The 21,405-nt window shown below is 43.8% G+C and overlaps 2 protein-coding genes across 2 annotated transcripts; one reads left to right on the top strand and one right to left on the bottom strand.

Annotated features, from left to right (window-relative positions):
• Positions 1-1,574: 1,574 nt before the first annotated feature.
• LOC130401687 (acyl carrier protein, mitochondrial-like) lies at positions 1,575-3,907 on the bottom strand. Its single transcript, XM_056605609.1, has 5 exons — positions 3,687-3,907; positions 2,925-3,044; positions 2,648-2,734; positions 2,220-2,329; positions 1,575-1,742 (listed from the first exon to the last, which is right to left on the bottom strand). The coding sequence occupies exons 1-4, from the start codon at positions 3,855-3,857 to the stop codon at positions 2,237-2,239; spliced, it is 471 nt and encodes a 156-aa protein (XP_056461584.1). The 5' UTR covers positions 3,858-3,907; the 3' UTR covers positions 1,575-1,742; positions 2,220-2,236.
• Positions 3,908-18,293: 14,386 nt separating this feature from the next.
• LOC130401611 (acyl carrier protein, mitochondrial-like) lies at positions 18,294-20,753 on the top strand. The gene is made up of 5 exons (XM_056605500.1): positions 18,294-18,521; positions 19,171-19,290; positions 19,483-19,570; positions 19,892-20,000; positions 20,495-20,753. Exons 1-4 carry the CDS (start codon positions 18,351-18,353, stop codon positions 19,981-19,983), a joined length of 471 nt encoding a protein of 156 aa, XP_056461475.1. The 5' UTR covers positions 18,294-18,350; the 3' UTR covers positions 19,984-20,000; positions 20,495-20,753.
• The last annotated feature ends 652 nt before the right edge of the window (positions 20,754-21,405 follow it).

Below are 21,405 nucleotides of genomic sequence, written 5' to 3'. Positions count from 1 at the left end.
ATGAACACACACAAACCCTTAAAGCTTTAGTATAACCAGCACAAAGACTTGGGGGGGGGGGGGGGTTATGCTCAGAGAGACTATGCAGTGGAGTGTTACAAAAAAATAAAATCCCAGGCTTCCATGTCCGCCCTGGGTTTTTAGTGTGTGCTTGAAAAAAATCCTATTTTATACCAACGTACAGTTGAATAATTACCTTAAAACTGAATCCTGTCGTGCCATTGTTTGAGAAAAATTCATATTGACATTAATAATGGAATAACATTGAGGGTTGGGCGGGGGACGTCGAATCCATGTAACCTAGCAACCATCAGGCCAGTTGTAGCGTAACGGCGAAAAGGTTACGATTTGCAAAGTCCACCCTCCCGCCTTCCCCCCTCCCAGACTCGTCTCCTCGATAACTGACTGATGTGTGAAATTGCACATTTTCATGACTACATTGTTTTATTTTTATATATCTACATATATATATATATATATATATATGCGAGCGATAGAGATTCCGCATCCAGTGTGTATTCGATCACCTGTAAACCAGTTATGCACATTGCTTTGGGAGACTGTTTAAACTATATATATATATACACACACGTATGTATTGAGACGATTTACAAAGCGTACAATGTCTATAATCGGGGAGAAGTTGCTGCCTCTCGCTTACAAACGGAAAATAATGGGGAGGGTGCATACTTTTTTAAAAAGTCTTCCTCTGGTCATCTTTTAAAAAGGAATTTATCTTAAACTTTGGGGGAGGGAAACTGCACTTTTCGAAGGACAATCTTTCTTTGTGTATAAACAATTGACAAAAGATACAAACCATACGTCGCCTGACATTACAAGGTATAGAAAAAACAACTCCATTGTGCTCTAATTATGAATGTCTCCTCTGATGCTGTTTCATTTTATCCTTTTTAATTTTCCTTATTGTTGCTTGGTTTGTTAATTATTTTTTTCTTTCTGGATTTTAGTGCTCTTGAGAAATCCGTACTAGGTGTAGAGTAGTCGGTATTAGGTCTTCTGTTGGCTGTACTCTGTATACTGATAAGTGTTGGTAATCTCCTGGCCCCCAGTGGTCAGCATACAAAGCTGTATAACTTGGGTACAACCCTCAATAAAGGACTAACTGTTGAGTGGCCACCGTCTCCTTTCCTGTTTCTTCTCCACCCATCCACGAGTTTCACTTTTTTTGGGGAATCAGTCTGCATTATGGTTTTTTATGGGGCCTCAACTTTCTTTTAAAAAAAACTGCCTGAATTTACACAGGTTTTGGTTACAGGGGGTCCTGCAACTGATAGGGACAGTATTGCGGACGCCATTTTGTAACACGTCCCACCAAATTGTGCAGATTAGGATATAAACCAGACCTCATTGACTTAAACCCTGCAGTACTAGGCATCATGGGTCAGGAAATTCTAACAGGGATTCTTGGAATCATTGAAAAATGACATCGCTTTAATCCGGTACTCATGAACTGGGGTTTACCCAAATTCTTGTTATGCGTTAACAAACGAAGGTGCCATTATAACATTAACCAGAAACATAAGTTTCACAACTAGATATCCTTTGTCTTATTGGTCAGACAAATACAGAACAAAGATGATGTGAACATTGTTTTAATTCCTCAGGCTTCCAAGGCATAGACATGTTTATTTAAATACAGTAGGGGAAAAAGGTAGGGAACACAAGTGGACCGACTCTTCCGAACTTCCTGGAAGGTCGAGTTAAGGAGGATCAACCGGCATCTGGAAAGAAAGAAAGAAAGAAAAGGTAAGGGCTCGATGCTTTCAAACACGATTTCCCAAGACAATTCATAATATATAGCTGATGCATTGCAAATCAACTTAAACTACACCTGTTAAAAGGTGCCGTTAGAATTGTGGCAGAAATGTGTTTTAAATTACAGTATGAACATTTATCCTGTTATATGGCGAGCCCATGTTTTACAATGCATAGAATGACCTAGGTTTTAGAGTAAATAACTGAATAGGATGACAAGGTCATCTCTTGACACTTGGCCTTTCAATGCCATCATACACTAACGTTTTGGTAGAACTCGTCTCACTTGGAGGTGATCAGTTGAGTGCTAGATGCCCACTAAATACTACACACTTTCCCCTTAAATACTACACACTTCACCTTAATACTACACACTTCACCTTAAATACACACTTCACCTTAAATGTTTTGGAATGTAGGTGAATGAAGGCAGAGATACTTGCCTGAAGTATGTGACAAACTATTCATAAACATCTTTCTTGTCGGCAATGTACTGTACAACGTCAGCGGGCGACATCAGCTTCTCTCCATCTGCGTCTGGGATCTCAAAACCTGCCAAGGAAAAACAGTTTAAGATAAGTACACTATCTGGTGAGACTAGATAAAAACAGGCAGAACACCCATGACCAAATGTCACTAGCATGTTTGGGACAACCCAGCACTAAAAGCCTGACTTAATGTGAGATGTACATGTATCTGGGTTGAAGTGTGTTGTCCAACACCATTAACAAACTGATAGTCTCTGACAGACCATTTTTTCCAATGCATTGTGTGATGTGCTCCACAACCCAACTTAAATGCTTCCTTAAACCCAACATGTGCTTTGCCTATACTAAAGTTTAAAACAAAGAGTGACAGGCGTGTTTCTCACGAATTCATCCTCCATGGCCATGATGATTTCTACCTGGTCCAAGCTGTCCAGGCCGAGGTCTTTCATAAAGTGGGAGGTGGTCTGGAGCTGAAGACCAGAACAGCAACACATTTAGGGCCGGGGTGTTGCATTGAACAAAATGCAAGCGCGATGTACTTCAGCTGTTGTGTACCATCTTATTGTTATCAAGTTAAGACAACACTACCGTGTAGAAAGGGAAAAAAGTATTAAAAAATATATATATATATATTTCATTATAATATATTGTACTCTTCACCTTCTCGGGGTTGACCTTGTCGTACAGCTTTAGCACGTACATAACCCTGTCCCTAATCGTCTCCAGGGTGAGCGGGGGCAGGTCTCCATACTGTCGGCACCAAACGCTCACGATAGAGACCTGAAGGGGGAGGAGGAGGGTGACCCTTATGGCACATGCATAGCGGAGGATACATTGTCCTGCTAGCCTTGATGGCGCAGCATAACAGGAAGCGTTTAATCAAGGCTGAAACAGACTCCACCGCCAAGTTTAAAGCCGAACGAATGTCATCGCAATGAATCAAACCATGTTCCCACACTGAGGGAAACATTTACACCAATAGCCCAGCAGAACTTAGGTTTACCATAAGCATTTAAGTTATGAAGGAGACGTCACAAGGCGCACTATGGTCCGCCAGTCATACTTAGAATCCATCGTGGTGAATATCATTATTATAGTTGCACGTTGTTTAATAGTATGGATCCATTAATCAGTACGATACCAACAAGAGTTTGACCAACAAGCTAATGTCAATCAAGTAACGTTAGCTAGCTTAAAATCCTTAGCCGACCTAAAGTCCTTCGTTGTGTTCGACTCCGACTGAAATAAACTCACAGATCAAAGTTGTCCTTTCGACCACCAAACGTAAAGATAATATGCAAGTTATCCTAACATACATAAGGGTGATGCTGTCAGCTAAGCTACTGGTCGGAGGTGAAAGGCGCAGGTAGGTCATATTAGCCAACCTCTACCGCTAGGCCGAGTCCTCCTCTCCGAACTCACCCGGCTCTGCTCCAGCACCCGGCTCCGCTCCGCGTTCGAGATGACCGAGAAGGACCGGTGGCTCGCCGAGACCGGTGCGGCGACGGCCCTTACCGCAAGGTTACCCCCAGAAACCCTCGCCGAGGAGCGGGCTAATGTGCGCACACACTGTGCTAGGACACGGGACGCCATGATTGAGAGAATGCTGCTCGTTGCCTCCCAGCATGCAATGCGCGACAAGGCGGTGGGTGCCTGCAGACTGTTAGGGCGTTACTTTATCCTGGGAGGGTGGCGTTTCGACACCAGGCGTGCGATTGGTTGATCGAAGCGTTCGTCAACCTCGTTATGTAGCCTTCACGCTGACGTCAAGGAGAGTTGCAATCATGGACCTGGTTGCAATACGTTGAAATTGTGTATTTGAGAGCACGATGGACTGAATGAAGTTGAAACCATGGCTAAACAATAGATAATGCATACCAAGGAAGTTGAAAATCGTTTACATTGGCAATAGCCATATAAATGCGCATTAGGAATAAATACCATTTAAAAAAATAAGTATGAACAAATATGTAAACACTGTTTAATTGTTGCACTGCAGTTGGTTTGTTGGCATGGAATACATTCGGGTTGTTCATTTGATCCCCACTACACACTATCACGTAGCACAGACGTTAGAGACGTTGAAGGGCTGAGTTGAAGGCCTTGAGAGCTTGAGGCTGATTTAGCATCATGGAGGAAATCCCCATACAAAAAATATATGATCTTAAAGACCAGTAGCTGGCGGCAGATCCTCACTACTTCCTGCAAATTGGAATCATATAAAAGTGAACATTGGGATAATACTGCGAATGCACGTTAGAACATGAAATGGAATAAACATAGACTTTACCGTCGAGGCTAAGGTTAAAAGAATCTTAAATTTCTCCAAAAAATAAGGGTAAATGATTAAGAACAACCTAATATGAACCCAAACAGAATAATATTAAAGTGACCATACCTACTGTTAATTGTAATAATAATAACAATGATCAAACCTCAATACGGATAAAGGCAGAAAAATATGACCAATCTGAATTAAATGGGTGTGAAATAATGCTTATACCTTTTTATCTTCACCTGAATCATATTTATAGTGCTGTAACTAAAATTTTAGAGCTATAATTTGAGTGTGATTTTTTTATGCTATTAGAGAGTGAAATATACCTTGAGAGTTTCTGCTATGAGTTTACTGCTCCTGACTCTAAAGGGCCAAAGTCGATTTTTTGAATTTTTTGGTCTAATAAGTTGAATAAAGAAAAAATCCTGAGGTATTTGTCTAAGTAACGTTAGAAAAAAACCTTTTTAAGCTTTAAAAATGGTCACTAACGTGTCGAATTTTATTTTTATTTATTCAAGCGTAAATACGTTTATTTGTCTATAAAAAAAATAATTGGAGGTATCTTCCGTCCAGCCACAGTACTTCCGTCCCGCCAGGGTGTTCTGTCACGCCAGGGTGTTGTTTCTCCGGGGCTGCAGCTGGATACGATTGGAGTGTTCTCCGTGAACGACACCTCATGCCGCTCTTGTGATTCTACTTCCGTTCGGCAACTCGGGCGAGATTTTGATAATAGATTTGCCCAGTTGGTGACGTATGGTTTACTAGTGATGCGCATGAACATAGCGGAACATGAACGTTTTACCCAATATAAAGAATCAACCATCATATCACGTACTTTACTATGATTGACGTTGTAACCGTCTGCTGGCATCGACTTTGCTCACGGTTGTGTAGGTGAGAGCCGGGTCGATTGAAACACGGGACGATTGAAAACACAGCGATTTCCCTCGAAAACCATGCAAGTCTGTCACGTCAAATTTCGTCGCTACGTTCAGCACGCAAAGACAACCCATTTTGTGTAATGACGTCATAAACCGTTCAAATGTTATCCCCGCGAACTAGTGGTGGATTTAATGATTTGTTTCCGTGACCCAGTTCGCGGATTCAGTTCGCCACGAGGAGTCGTTCGCGAATCGTTCGTATCGTTCGTTCGTTCAGTCGAGTTTCCGGTAGCACTAACTCCACTGAGTCTGACTGACTCAGCTGAGAAACCGTGCAATGGGTCCATTCCATGATGCGATTTACCGCTACCGGAAACCAGGCTGAACGAACAAACGATTCGCGAACGACTCCTCCTCGTTCAGTCGAGTTTCCCTGTGAATAAATTCACAGGAAACTCGGTGGAGGAGTCGTTCGCGAATCAGCCTAGTTTCCGGTAGCGGTGAATCGCATCATGGAGTGCACGCCATTGCACAGTTCTCAGCTGAGTCAGTCAGACTCAGTGGAGTTAGTGCTACCGGAAACTTGTTCGTTCGTTCAGTCAAGTTTCCAGTGAATCGAGTGGTGAACGAGACGACCAAACGAACGAGAGAGAAGAAACCGGTTCGGTTCGTTCGTCCTAAAGACTCGTTCATTCGAACCGGTTCGCGAACGAACGAGCTCAGCCAACACTAAACCGCGAACCTGTTTTTGAGTGCGGAAAGTAAAATCTTCTGTGGGGTAGTTTTTTGTAATAAACAGTTGTGTTTTTTGTTTCATGGCATAATAATATGACAATACAACAGATGAATTAGTATTTAAACCTGTCCTAAAGTATGAGTGTGTCAGAGTTTGAAGTTAAAAAAAGGTTTAAGTGCCAGTAGTCGCTGTCGGGACGATTGAAACCCTTGTTTCAAACGTCCCACACGTCACCAGGTTGTTTAAAATAAATAACAGGACGTTAAACTATGCATCCCTAAAAATGACTTAGGACAGGGAAATAAGTAAATTAAATCAAAATGGTAGCCAACTGTATAAAAGTAGAAGGTGAGTTTTTTTTAGTATCTTGACAATTATGCACAGGACCAAAATATTTTTTACCTATTTATATTACGAGAAATTATGTGAAATTTTAGCAATGACGAGTACACTAGTATGTTGTCTGGTATGAGTAAGGTCAATAGTTTTCTGTTTAAAATATGCTGTTTCATTCGTCCCGCATGTGTGTTTCAAACGTCCCGACTAGGCGGGGCGTTTGAAACAAATGTTAACTTACGTTCAAAGTTAAAAAAAACAGCGCGATCATCAAACATAAGATTAAATTACACTGTAACTAAGAGAATACACATGTGAGTTGTTGATCACATGATGAAATTATTTGTATAGGCCTACGTAACGTCATCTTTGAAAAAGACGTTAAACTGAAAGGTGTTTCAATCGACCCAGCTCTCCCCTACTGGTAAACCAGCTCTAGATAAGGGCAGTGTTAGCCTTCTGTACAGTGCACTACAATGTGCTCTCATAAATAAAGCAAGAGGATAGTAGGTGATAGGCTACAAGGAAATAAGGCGTTCGAACTTGAAACTGATCCTTCCAAGTTCTGTTTAGTGACTAGTGTTTTTTATCGGATTTAAAAAAAAACTGCTGTGAAGAACTTTTAGATTCCGAACGCAGTGCACATGAACGGTCGCTGTCGGGAACACGCGTAAGCGTGGGCATCTTCATTGACGACCCGTCCTCGTTATCACCAGGACCGTGGACGCGCCTTTATTTTAGTTTGATTTAGGGCATCTCCCCTCTTCCACTCTTTCTGCCCTCTCTCTTCACAACTCGCCAATGGGACCCACACCAACTTTCATCTACATCCAGAATAAATGTAACTCGTTAGTAGTGATTAAGTCATATTCTATTTTAATTATATTCTATTCTATGTATGGCCTCTACCATGCAAGCAATTGGAGCTGATTGGGTGGATAAATTCACCACTTTATACTTTTTGCTTCTCCGTAACCTCGTTCCCAGATAATCTCCTCTTTACGTCTGCTTTAAATGATTGACATGAGAGAAGGCGGGACTTCCAAGCCTGATTTCGACGAGGCAATACCAGTTTCAGGTAACTAGATTTAGCAGCCAGAGAAGACAGAGGTTTACCCGTTTCTGTTTTCGTTTTGGATTTTTACTTTTAATTTCCTGCAATTGCATTGACCTTCTCTCATCCTCCTTTGAAAGCACAGACCAACAGTCTTTGATGTGGCTACTAGCTGCAGCTGCCTGCTTTCCTTCTACCCCTCCCTTAGAAAAATGCCCATTCACTGAGTCTTTGGCTTGGGGTCCCTTAAGGTAGACACTCACCCCGGACATAAGATCACTTAGATCGTCATCGGTCATCATCATCATCACATTATGGATTTATGAAACCCCCCTTCCCACTTATGAATTAATTACTTTGTTTCATTAATGTCAGAAAAGTTATGTTTTTTGTTCCTAGTCAAGGAGCTCTCTCTCTCTCTCTCTCTTCATCTCTCTCCTCTCTCTCTCCTCTCTCTCATCTCCTCCCCTCTTCCCTCTCTCTCTCCTCTCCTCCTTCCCTCTCTCCTCTCTCCTCTCTCTCTCTCTCTCTCTCTTCTCACTCTCTCTCTCTCTCTCTCTCTCTCTCTCTCTCAGGATACCATTTTAAACTAGGACAGCACTCTGAATGCTTACCTTGACATTTCCAATTTAAGTGTGTTCTTTTACTTCTCCCTCACATCCGTCACCAGAGCTTAATAACGCCGTCGAAGACAAAACCCACGTGTTAACCAGACTGCTGCATTGTAAAAGCTTAGATTCCTTACCCCTGACTCAAGTTTTTGTCTCGAACAAGAAACTTGTTCTGCGATATGAAAAGGTCATGGTGCTCTTCAATGTCTAGTCCTTTTGCAAATTGGCTTCCTCCGTCTTGTCCTATGAGCATGGCCTTTGGTTAGCAGTGTATATCTCTTCTTCATGACATATGCTTTTACTTTGCATTCATTCTATATATTTAAATATGGACTCATATTCATTTGGATGTGGTCGTGTTGGATGTGACACTATGTAGCCTTTTGGACGCCCAGAAAAAGAGAAACGAGAAAGAGATGTACTAAAAGGTTTGATCGAATAGACAACACACACTTTGATTCCTCCGGAGTCACCAAACATCTTCTCTGAGGGGCCGTTTTGCCCAATCATTCGCAGATTTCTTGTTTGTTTGCTCAGTTTACAAAGGATTATCTCTCTCACCACAGCCGAGGGGCTCGCGCTGACCGGAATAATACCAAAGAAGAGAAACTAAAGCACACAGCATCATCGGCCCCCCCCATCGCGGGCCGTGTGCAGTCTGTGTGCTCGGCCCCTGTGTCCAGGACCCCCCTAAGGCCCCCGGGGGCCCCAGAGTCCTCCTGAAATTGGGCTGCATCGCCCTGGGGTGGCCTCCCCGGAACACCACTTTGTACGCCGCCAATGAGGAGGCGTTCCCGCTGGGAAGGTCTCGCCGTTTCTCATCCGGTGTCCTGGCCACACAAATGATACTGGCTTTGGGGCGCAGGTGTTGACGCATGGGGCCCGGTCGTCGGGGCCCATCGGGCAAAGCAACCCGCCTCGCTACGGTCGGGTTCATGGGAGGTTTGGACCATTAGGAGGGGCAGTGGGTTCTACAGGATGCTGTTAATCCTCCGGTTAAGAGAGCACGTGTTATAATGAGACAACGGAGTCGTGTTAAGTGGTGCAGGAGTCCTAGTCTCTTCCTGTAAAATACAAGAGAGGGTCAATGGCTCCCTGAACTCATATAATGAAGTGGGACTGGAGAACCGGGCTGCGGCTCTCCTAGTGATGGGACTTCAACGATAATGAAGTACTTATAGATAGAAAGAAGGAGGGAAAATATGAAGAATAAAGCTTAAACTTTCCACTGAGACTTCAATTATCGTGTGTCCAACGTGGGCCCCTGATCAGCATCCAGGGGTCAGATACGGACGAACCCGCTGCATGCAAATGCACACGCAGGCCAGACAATCACAGAAGCCATCTTCTTGTTTGGCAGGCAGTGCATGCTTGGTTAAACAACGATGAATGAAACGTGTTCGGGGAACGAGATGTGAAACACATTCCAGACGCGCTAAAGAAACAGCGCAACCTATTTCCAGCATTATGGTCGGTCCCTAACCTCATACGTTCCGCTGGCTCTCAGTCCGACATCCCATAGTCAGAGGGTGAGACAGAGGGCAAATACCTCGCAATCTGACGGCCTTCTTCACATTCTGTCTGGGCTGTTTCCCTGGTCGTATACGTGCTGGAAGCACCTCCATTTAACAGGAAGGAGGTTTCTGCTCGGCTGGAGCCTAGCTATATACCGCCATGACCGAGAATCCCATGCATACTGTGGGCGGAATGACATTGCTATTGCGATGTCTCCCACACCCCTTCTTGTTTCTCCGCTCCTCGCTGCACATTGAGGACATGGATGTGTCACAGGGTTACAAAGTACTGCAATAACGAACCTCCGCTGTTAGGTTTTGGTGTCTTTTAAAGGATTTTGGCGTGTTTGTTAAGACCCCAGGTTAACGGTGACGTCGTCTGTGTCAGGATGTAAATCAGATGTGTTTTTTGTCTCTGTCCTGTCGTGGATTTGAACGTTTGTGGGAACTCTTGGAGAAGGCTACATGCAGGCAGTTCCAATGAGCTAACCTGGGTTGGACATCACAAAGATACAGCTATGGGAACTGCCGAACACTTGTTTGAGATATAATGGATGTCAATGGATGGCCTGCTGCCCGATATCGAACTGTCTAAGAAGTGAGAAGGGCTGAGTCGAACAAAAGCATGGCTGATTTGCATTTAGCAGACGCTTTTATCCAAGGCAGTCAACCACTAGGTGTCCACACACAAACACACACACACACACACACACACACACACAACACACACACAACACACACACACACACACACACACACACACACACACACACACACCACACACACACCCACACACACACACAACACACACACACACATTTACGGCGGAGTCACCTACAAGTATCCATACACTCAGACACACACACACACACACACACATTTACCGTGGAGTCAACCATACAAGTATTAAACGCAAACACATACATTTACGCCGGAGTCAACCAAACAAGTATCACTCACAAACACACACACACACGCGCACACACACACACACACATTTATGGCGGAGTCAACCATGCGAGGGGACAGCCAGCTCGTCATAAAGAGGTGTCTTGCTGAGGTCAACCGGCTCTACCTCCGAGCTCCTGAGTGATTGAAGATTTACATCTCCCACAGACGAGCTCGACCTTAACCCGGGATCTCGAACGAAGGGCCTAATCCGGTACGTCGTAAGACTGCATTAACATATTTCCACATCCTACGCAGACTTTGGCGTGCCATCTGGGATCAGATCACACGTCACATTTCTGCCGGAGCTTAAAACGTCGGGGAAATACATTTGGTGAAAGAAAGCGTGGAAGGGTGGTTAAAAAAAAAATGAAAAAAGAGGCATGATCAAATCGGAATCTGCTCATGAATGATAATGTGTTACATGTGGAACATCACACGCCACATGCGGCACACGGCCTCCTCAAGGGAGCGTTGAGAAAGGGACGGGGACAGGGGGGCATGTGGCGTGTGATGTTCCACATGTAACACATTATCATTCATGAGCAGATTCCGATTTGATCATGCCTCTTTTTTCATTTTTTTTTTAACCACCCTTCCACGCTTTCTTTCACCAAATGTATTTCCCCGACGTTTTTAAGCTCCGGCAGAAATGTGACGTGTGATCTGATCCCAGATGGCACGCCAAAGTCTGCGTAGGATGTGGAAATATGTTAATGCAGTCTTACGACGTACCGGATTAGGCCCCGTTCGGTGGAGATCCCGGGTTAATGGTCGAGCTCGTCTGTGTTGAGATGTAAATCTTCAATCACTCAGGAGCTCGGGAGGTAGAGCCGGTTGACCTCAGCAAGACACCTCTTTATGACGAGCTGGCTGTCCCCTCGCATGGTTGACTCCGCCATAAATGTGTGTGTGTGTGTGTGCGCGTGTGTGTGTGTGTTTGTGAGTGATACTTGTTTGGTTGACTCCGGCGTAAATGTATGTGTTTGCGTTTAATACTTGTATGGTTGACTCCACGGTAAATGTGTGTGTGTGTGTGTGTGTGTCTGAGTGTATGGATACTTGTAGGTTGACTCCGCCGTAAATGTGTGTGTGTGTGTGTGTGTGTGTGTGTGTGTGTGTGTGTGTGTGTGTGTGTGTGTGTGTGTGTGTGTGTGTGTGTGTGTGTGTGTGTGTGTGTGTGTGTGTGTGTGTGTGTGTGTGTGTGTGTGTGTGTGTGTTTGTGTGTGACACCTATGTGGTTGACTGCCTTGGATAAAAGCGTCTGCTAAATGCAAATCAGCCATGACTTTTGTTCGACTCAGCCCTTCTCACTTCTTAGACAGGTTCGATATCGGGCAGCAGGCCATCCATTGACATCCATTATATCTCAAACAAGTGTTCGGCAGTTCCCATAGCTGTATCTTTGTGATGTCCAACCCAGGTTAGCTCATTGGAACTGCCCTGCATGTAGCCTTCTCCAAGAGTTCCCACAAACGTTCAAATCCACGACAGGACAGAGAACAAAAAACACATCTGATTTACATCCTGACACAGACGACGTCACCGTTAACCTGGGGTCTTAACAAACACGCCAAAATCCTTTAAAAGACACCAAAACCTAACAGCGGAGGTTCTGTTATTGCAGTACTTTGTAACCCTGTGACACATCCATGTCCTCAATGTGCAGCGAGGAGCGGGAGAAACAAGAAGGGGTGTGGGAGACATCGCAATAAGCAATTGTCATTCCGCCCACAGTATGCATGGGATTCTCGGTCCTGGCGGTATATAGCTAGGCTCCAGCCGAGCAGAAACCTCCTTCCTGTTAAATGGAGGTTCTTCCAGCACGTATACGACCAGGGAAACAGCCCAGACAGAATGTGAAGAAGGCCGTCAGATTGCGAGGTATTTGCCCTCTGTCTCTCACCCTCTGACTATGGGATGTCGGACTGAGAGCCAGCGGAACGTATGAGGTTAGGGACCGACCATAATGCTGGAAATAGGTTGCGCTGTTTCTTTAGCGCGTCTGGAATGTGTTTCACATCTCGTTCCCCGAACACGTTTCATTCATCGTTGTTTAACCAAGCATGCCACTGCCTGCCAAACAAGAAGATGGCTTCTGTGATTGTCTGGCCTGCGTGTGCATTTGCATGCAGCGGGTTCGTCCGTCTCTGACCCCTGGATGCTGAGTCAGGGGCCCACGTTGGACACACGATAATTGAAGTCTCAGTGGAAAGTTTAAGCTTTATTCTTCCTATTTTCCCTCCTTCTTTCTATCTATAAGTACTTCATTATTCTTGAAGTCCCATCACTAGGAGAGCCGCAGCCCGGTTCTCCAGTCCCACTTCATTATATGAGTTCAGGGAGCCATTGACCCTCCTCTTGTATTTTACAGGAAGAGACTAGGACTCCTGCACCACTTAACACGACTCTCGTTGTCTCATTATAACACGTGCTCTCTTAACCGGAGGATTAACAGCGTCCTGTAGAACCCGCTGCCCCTCCTAATGGTCCAAACCTCCCATGAACCCGACCGTAGCGAGGCGGTTGCTTTGCCCGATGGGCCCCCGACGACCGGCCCCATGCGTCAACACCTGCGCCCCAAAGCCAGTATCATTTGTGTGGCCAGGACACCGATGAGAAACGGCGAGACCTTCCCAGCGGGAACGCCTCCTCATTGGCGGCGTACAAAGTGTGTTCCGGGAGGCCCACCCAGGGCGATGCAGCCCAATTTCAGGAGGACTCTGGGCCCCCGGGGGCCTTAGGGGGTCCTGGACACAGGGGCCGAGCACACAGACTGCACACGGGCCCGCGATGGGGGGGGCCGATGATGCTGTGTGCTTTAGTTTCTCTTCTTTGGTATTATTCCGGTCAGCGCGAGCCCCTCGGCTGTGGTGGAGATAGATAATCCTTTGTAAACTGAGCAAACAAACAAGAAATGCTGCGAATGATTGGGCAAAACGGCCCCTCAGAGAAGATGTTTGTTGACTCCGGAGGAATCAAAGTGTGTGTTGTCTATTCGATCAAACCTTTTAGTACATCTCTTTCTCGTTTCTCTTTTTTCTGGGCGTCCAAAAAGGCTACATAGTGTCACATCCAACACGACCACATCCAAATGAATATGAGTCAATATTTAAATATATAAGAATGAATGAAAGTAAAAGCATATGTCATGAAAGAAGAGATATACACTGCTAACCAAAGGCCATGCTCATAGGACAAGACGGAGGAAGCCAATTTGCAAAAGGACTAGACATTGAAAGAGCACCATGACCTTTTCATATCGCAGAACAAGTTTCTTGTTCGAGACAAAACTTGAGTCAGGGTAAGGAATCTAAGCTTTTACAAAGCAGCAGTCTGGTTAACACGTGGGTTTTGTCTTCGACGGCGTTATTAAGCTCTGGTGACGGATGTGAGGGAGAATAAAAGAACACACTTAAATTGGAAATGTCAAGGTAAGCCTTCAGAGTGCTGTCCTAGTTTAAAATGGGTATCCTGAGAGAGAGAGAGAGAGAGAGAGAGAGAGAGAGAGAGAGAGAGAGAGAGAGAGAGAGAGAGAGAGAGAGAGAGAGAGAGAGAGAGAGAGAGAGAGAGAGAGAGAGAGAGAGGAGAGAGAGAGAGAGAGAGAGAGAGAGAGAGAGAGAGAGAGAGAGAGAGAGAGAGAGCTCCTTGACTAGGAACAAAAACATAACTTTTCTGACATTAATGAAACAAATGTAATTCATTCATAAGTGGGAAGGGGGGGTTCATAAATCCATAATGTGATGATGATGATGACGATGATGATCTAAAGTGATTCTTATGTATCCGGGGTGATGTCTCACCTTAAGGGACCCAGCCACAGACTCAGTGAATGGGCATTTTCTAAGGGAGGGGTAGAAGGAAAGCAGGCAGCTGCAGCTAGTAGCCACATCAAAGACTGTTGGTCTGTGCTTTCAAAGGAGGATGAGAGAAGGTCATGAAATTGCAGGAAATTAAAAGTAAAAATCCAAAACGAAACAGAAACGGGTAAACCTCTGTCTTCTCTGGCTGCTAAATCTAGTTACCTGAAATTGGCATTGCCTCGTCGAAATCAGGCTTGGAAGTCCCGCCTTCTCTCATGTCAATCATTTAAAGCAGGAGATTATCTGGGAACGAGGTTACGGAGAAGCAAAAAGTATAAAGTGGTGAATTTATCCACCCAATCAGCTCCAATTGCTTGCATGGTAGAGGCCATACATAGAATAGAATATAATTAAAATAGAATATGACTTAAATCACTACTAACGAGTTACATTTATTCTGGATGTAGATGAAAGTTGGTGTGGGTCCCATTGGCGAGTTGTGAAGAGAGAGGGCAGAAAAGAGTGGAAGAGGGCGAGATGCCTAAATCAAACTAAAATAAAGGCGCGTCCACGGTCCTGGTGATAACGAGACGGGTCGTCAATGAAGATGCCCACGCTTACGCGTGTTCCCGACAGCGACCGTTCATGTGCACTGCGTTCGGAATCTAAAAGTTCTTCACAGCAGTTTTTTTTTAAATCCGATAAAAAAACACTAGTCACTAAACAGAACTTGGAAGGATCAGTTTCAAGTTCGAACGCCTTTATTTCCTTGTAGCCTATCACCTACTATCCTCTTGCTTTTATTTATGAGAGCACATTGTAGTGCCACTGTACAGAAGGCTACACTGCCCTTATCTAGAGCTGGTTTACCAGTAGGGGAGAGCTGGGTCGATTGAAACACCTTTCAGTTTAACGTCTTTTTCAAAGATGACGTTACGTAGGCCTCTAGAAATAATTTCATCATGTGATCAACAACTCACATGTGTATTCTCTTAGTTACAAGTGTAATTTAATCTTATGTTTGATGATCGCGCTGTTTTTTTTAACTTTGAACGTAAGTTAACATTTGTTTCAAACGCCCCGCCTAGTCGGGACGTTTGAAACACACATGCGGGACGAATGAAACAGCATATTTTAAACAGAAACTATTGACCTTACTCATACCAGACAACATACTAGTGTACTCGTCATTGCTAAAATTTCACATAATTTCTCGTAATATAAATAGGTAAAAAAATATTTTGGTCCTGTGCATAATTGTCAAGATACTAAAAAAAACTCACCTTTCTACTTTTATACCAGTTGGCTACATTTTTATTTAATTTACTTATTTCCCTGTCCTAAGTCATTTTTAGGAATGCATAGTTTAACATCCTGTTATTTATTTTAAACAACCTGGTGACGTGTGGGACGTTTGAAACAAGGGTTTCAATCGTCCCGACAGCGACTACTGGCACTTAAACCTTTTTTTAACTTCAAAACTCTGACACACTTCATACTTTAGGACAGGTTTAAATACTAATTCATCTGTTGTATTGTCCTATTATTATGCCATGAAACAAAAAACACAACTGTTTATTACAAAAAACTACCCCACAGAAGATTTTACTTTCCGCACTCAAAAACAGGTTCGCGGTAGTGTTGGCTGAGCTCGTTCGTTCGCGAACCGGTTCGAATGAACGAGTCTTTAGGACGAACGAACCGAACCGGTTTCTCTCGTTCGTTCGTTCGTCTCGTTCACCACTCGATTCACTGGAAACTTGACTGAACGAACGAACAAGTTTCCGGTAGCACTAACTCCACTGAGTCTGACTGACTCAGCTGAGAACTGTGCAATGGCGTGCACTCCATGATGCGATTCACCGCTACCGGAAACTAGGCTGATTCGCGAACGACTCCTCCACCGAGTTTCCTGTGAATTTATTCACAGGAAACTCGACTGAACGAGGAGGAGTCGTTCGCGAATCGTTTGTTCGTTCAGCCTGGTTTCCGGTAGCGGTAAATCGCATCATGGAATGGACCCCATTGCACGGTTCTCAGCTGAGTCAGTCAGACTCAGTGGAGTTAGTGCTACCGGAAACTCGACTGAACGAACGAACGAACGAACGATTCGCGAACGACTCCTCGTGGCGAACTGAATCACGCGAACTGGGTCACGGAAACAAATCATTAAATCCACCACTAGTTCGCGGGGATAACATTTGAACGGTATGACGTCATCACACAAAATGGGTCGTCTTTGCGTGCTGAACGTAGCGACGAAATTTGACGTGACAGACTTGCATGGTTTTCGAGGAAATCGCTGTGTTTCAATCGTCCCGTGTTTCAATCAACCCGGCTCTCACCTACACAACGTGAGCAAAGTCGATGCCAGCAGACGGTTACAACGTCAATCAATAGTAAAGTACGTGATATGATGGTTGATTCTTTTATATTGGGTAAAACGTTCATGTTCCGCTATGTTCATGCGCATCACTAGTAAACCATACGTCACCAACTGGGCAAATCTATTATCAAAATCTCGCCCGAGTTGCCGAACGGAAGTAGAATCACAAGAGCGGCATGAGGTGTCGTTCACGAGAACACTCCAATCGTATCCAGCTGCAGCCCCGGAGAACAACACCCTGGCGTGACAGAACACCCAGGCGGGACGGAAGTACTGTGGCTGGACGGAAGCTACCTCCAATTATTTTTTTATAGACAAATAAACGTATTTATCGCTTGAATAAATAAAAATAAAATTCGACACGTTAGTGACCATTTTTAAAGCTTAAAAAGGTTTTTTCTAACGTTACTTAGACAAATACCTCAGGATTTTTTCTTTATTCAACTTATTAGACCAAAAAATTCAAAAAATCGACTTTGCCCTTTAGAGTCAGGAGCAGTAAACTCATAGCAGAAACTCTCAAGGTATATTTCACTCTCTAATAGCATAAAAAAATCACACTCAAATTATAGCTCTAAAATTTTAGTTACAGCACCTATAAATATGATTCAGGTGAAGATAAAAAGGTATAAGCATTATTTCACACCCATTTCATCAGATTGGTCATATTTTTCTGCCTTTATCCGTATTGAGGTTTTGATCATTGTTATTATTATTACAATTAACAGTAGGTATGGTCACTTTAATATTATTCTGTTTGGGTTCATATTAGGTTGTTCTTAATCATTTACCCTTATTTTTTGGAGAAATTTAAGATTCTTTTAACCTTAGCCTCGACGGTAAAGTCTATGTTTATTCCATTTCATGTTCTAACGTTGCATTCGCAGTATTATCCCAATGTTCACTTTTATATGATTCCATTTGCAGGAAGTAGTGAGGATCTGCCGCCATCTACTGGTTCTTTAAGATCATATATTTTTTGTATGGGATATTCCTCCATGATGGCTAAATCAGCCTCAAGCTCTCAAGGCCTCAGCTCAGCCTTCAACGTCTTAACGTCTGTGCTACGTGATAGTGTGTAGTGGGGATCAAATGAAAAACCCGAATGTATTCCATGCCAACAAACCAACTGCAGTGCAACAATTAAACAGTGTTTACATATTTGTTCATACTTATTTTTTTAAATGGTATTTATTCCTAATGCGCATTTATATGGCTATTGCCAATGTAAACGATTTTCAACTTCCTTGGTATGCATTATCTATTGTTTAGCCATGGTTTCAACTTCATTCAGTCCATCGTGCTCTCAAATACACAATTTCAACGTATTGCAACCAGGTCCATGATTGCAACTCTCCTTGACGTCAGCGTGAAGGCTACATAACGAGGTTGACGAACGCTTCGATCAACCAATCGCACGCCTTGGTGTCGAACCGCCCACCCTCCCAGGATAAAGTAACGCCCACTAACAGTCTGCAGGCACCCACCGCCTTGTCGCGCATTGCATGCTGGGAGGCAACGAGCAGCATTCTCTCAATCATGGCGTCCCGTGTCCTAGCACAGTGTGTGCGCACATTAGCCCGCTCCTCGGCGAGGGTTTCTGGGGGTAACCTTGCGGTAAGGGCCGTCGCCGCACCGGTCTCGGCGAGCCACCGGTCCTTCTCGGTCATCTCGAACGCGGAGCGGAGCCGGGTGCTGGAGCAGAGCCGGGTGAGTTCGGAGAGGAGGACTCGGCCTAGCGGTAGAGGTTGGCTAATATGACCTACCTGCGCCTTTCACCTCCGACCAGTAGCTTAGCTGACAGCATCACCCTTATGTATGTTAGGATAACTTGCATATTATCTTTACGTTTGGTGGTCGAAAGGACAACTTTGATCTGTGAGTTTATTTCAGTCGGAGTCGAACACAACGAAGGACTTTAGGTCGGCTAAGGATTTTAAGCTAGCTAACGTTACTTGATTGACATTAGCTTGTTGGTCAAACTCTTGTTGGTATCGTACTGATTAATGGATCCATACTATTAAACATCCCACAACGTGCAACTATAATAATGATATTCACCACGATGGATTCTAAGTATGACTGGCGGACCATAGTGCGCCTTTTGACGTCTCCTTCATAACTTAAATGCTTATGGTAAACCTAAGTTCTGCTGGGCTATTGGTGTAAATGTTTCCCTCAGTGTGGGAACATGGTTTGATTCATTGCGATGACATTCGTTCGGCTTTAAACTTGGCGGTGGAGTCTGTTTCAGCCTTGATTAAACGCTTCCTGTTATGCTGCGCCATCAAGGCTAGCAGGACAATGTATCCTCCGCTATGCATGTGCCATAAGGGTCACCCTCCTCCTCCCCCTTCAGGTCTCTATCGTGAGCGTTTGGTGCCGACAGTATGGAGACCTGCCCCCGCTCACCCTGGAGACGATTAGGGACAGGGTTATGTACGTGCTAAAGCTGTACGACAAGGTCAACCCCGAGAAGGTGAAGAGTACAATATATTATAATGAAATATATATATATATATTTTTTAATACTTTTTTCCCTTTCTACACGGTAGTGTTGTCTTAACTTGATAACAATAAGATGGTAATCACAACAGCTGAAGTACATCGCGCTTGCATTTTGTTCAATGCAACACCCCGGCCCTAAATGTGTTGCTGTTCTGGTCTTCAGCTCCAGACCACCTCCCACTTTATGAAAGACCTCGGCCTGGACAGCTTGGACCAGGTAGAAATCATCATGGCCATGGAGGATGAATTCGGTGAGAAACACGCCTGTCACTCTTGTTTTAAACTTTAGTATAGGCAAAGCACATGTTGGGTTTAAGGAAGCATTTAAGTTGGGTTGTGGAGCACATCACACAATGCATTGGAAAAAATGGTCTCAGTCAGAGACTATCAGTTTGTTAATGGTGTTGGACAACACACTTCAACCCAGATACATGTACATCTCACATTAAGTCAGGCTTTTAGTGCTGGGTTGTCCCAAACATGCTAGTGACATTTGGTCATGGGTGTTCTGCCTGTTTTTATCTAGTCTCACCAGATAGTTGTACTTGTCTTAAACTGTTTTTCCTTGGCAGGTTTTGAGATCCCAGACGCAGATGGAGAGAAGCTGATGTCGCCCGCTGACGTTGTACAGTACATTGCCGACAAGAAAGATGTTTATGAATAGTTTGTCACATACTTCAGGCAAGTATCTCTGCGCTTCATTCACCTACATTCCAAAACATTTAAGGTGAAGTGTGTAGTATTTAAGGTGAAGTGTGTAGTATTTAAGGTGAAGTGTGTAGTATTTAAGGGGAAGTGTGTAGTATTTAGTGGCATCTAGCACTCAACTGATCACCTCCAAGTGAGACGAGTTCTACCAAAACGTTAGTGTATGATGGCATTGAAAGGCCAAGTGTCAAGAGATGAGCCTTGTCATCCTAATTCAGTTAATTTACTCTAAAACTAGGTCATTCTATGCATTGTAAAAACATGGGCTCGCCATATAACAGGATAAATTGTTCATACTGTAATTTAAAACACATTTCTGCCACAATTCTAAACGGCACCTTTTAACAGGTGTAGTTTACAGTTGATTTGCAATGCATCAGCTATATATTATGAATTGTCTTGGGAAATCGTGTTTGAAAGCATCGAGCCCTTACCTTTTCTTTCTTTCTTTCTTTCTTTCTTTCCAGATGCCGGTTGATCCTCCTTAACTCGACCTTCCAGGAAGTTCGGAAGAGTCGGTCCACTTGTGTTCCCTACCTTTTTCCCCTACTGTATTTAAATAAACATGTCTATGCCTTGGAAGCCTGAGGAATTAAAACAATGTTCACATCATCTTTGTTCTGTATTTGTCTGACCAATAAAGACAAAGGATATCTAGTTGTGAAACTTATGTTTCTGGTTAATGTTATAAATGGCACCTTCGTTTGTTAACGGCATAACAAGAATTTGGGTAAACCCCAGTTCATGAGTACCGGATTAAAGCGGATGTCATTTTTCAATGATTCCAAGAATCCCTGTTAGAATTTCCTGACCCATGATGCCTAGTACTGCAGGGTTTAAGTCAATGAGGTCTGGTTTATATCCTAATCTGCACAATTTGGTGGGACGGTGTTACAAAATGGCGTCCGCAATACTGTCCCTATCAGTTGCAGGACCCCCTGTAACCAAAACCTGTGTAAATTCAGGCAGTTTTTTTGAAAAGAAAGTTGACAATTGAGGCCCCATAAAAAAACATAATGCAGACACTGATTCCCCCAAAAAAAGTGAAACTCGTGGATGGGTGGAGAAGAAACAGGAAAGGAGACGGTGGCCACTCAACAGTTAGTCCTTTATTGAGGGTTGTACCCAAGTTATACAGCTTTGTATGCTGACCACTGGGGGCCAGGAGATTACCAACACTTATCAGTATACAGAGTACAGCCAACAGAAGACCTAATACCGACTACTCTACAACCTAGTACGGATTTCTCAAGAGCACTAAAATCCAGAAAGAAAAAAATAATTAACAAACCAAGCAACAAAATAAGGAAAATTAAAAAGGATAAAATGAAACAGCATCAGAGGAGACATTCATAATTAGAGCACAATGGAGTTGTTT

The sequence above is a fragment of the Gadus chalcogrammus genome, chromosome 2 (genome assembly GCF_026213295.1).
Source record: "Gadus chalcogrammus isolate NIFS_2021 chromosome 2, NIFS_Gcha_1.0, whole genome shotgun sequence".
NCBI lineage: Eukaryota > Metazoa > Chordata > Actinopteri > Gadiformes > Gadidae > Gadus > Gadus chalcogrammus.
This window is presented reverse-complemented; position numbering and strand designations above follow the sequence as displayed.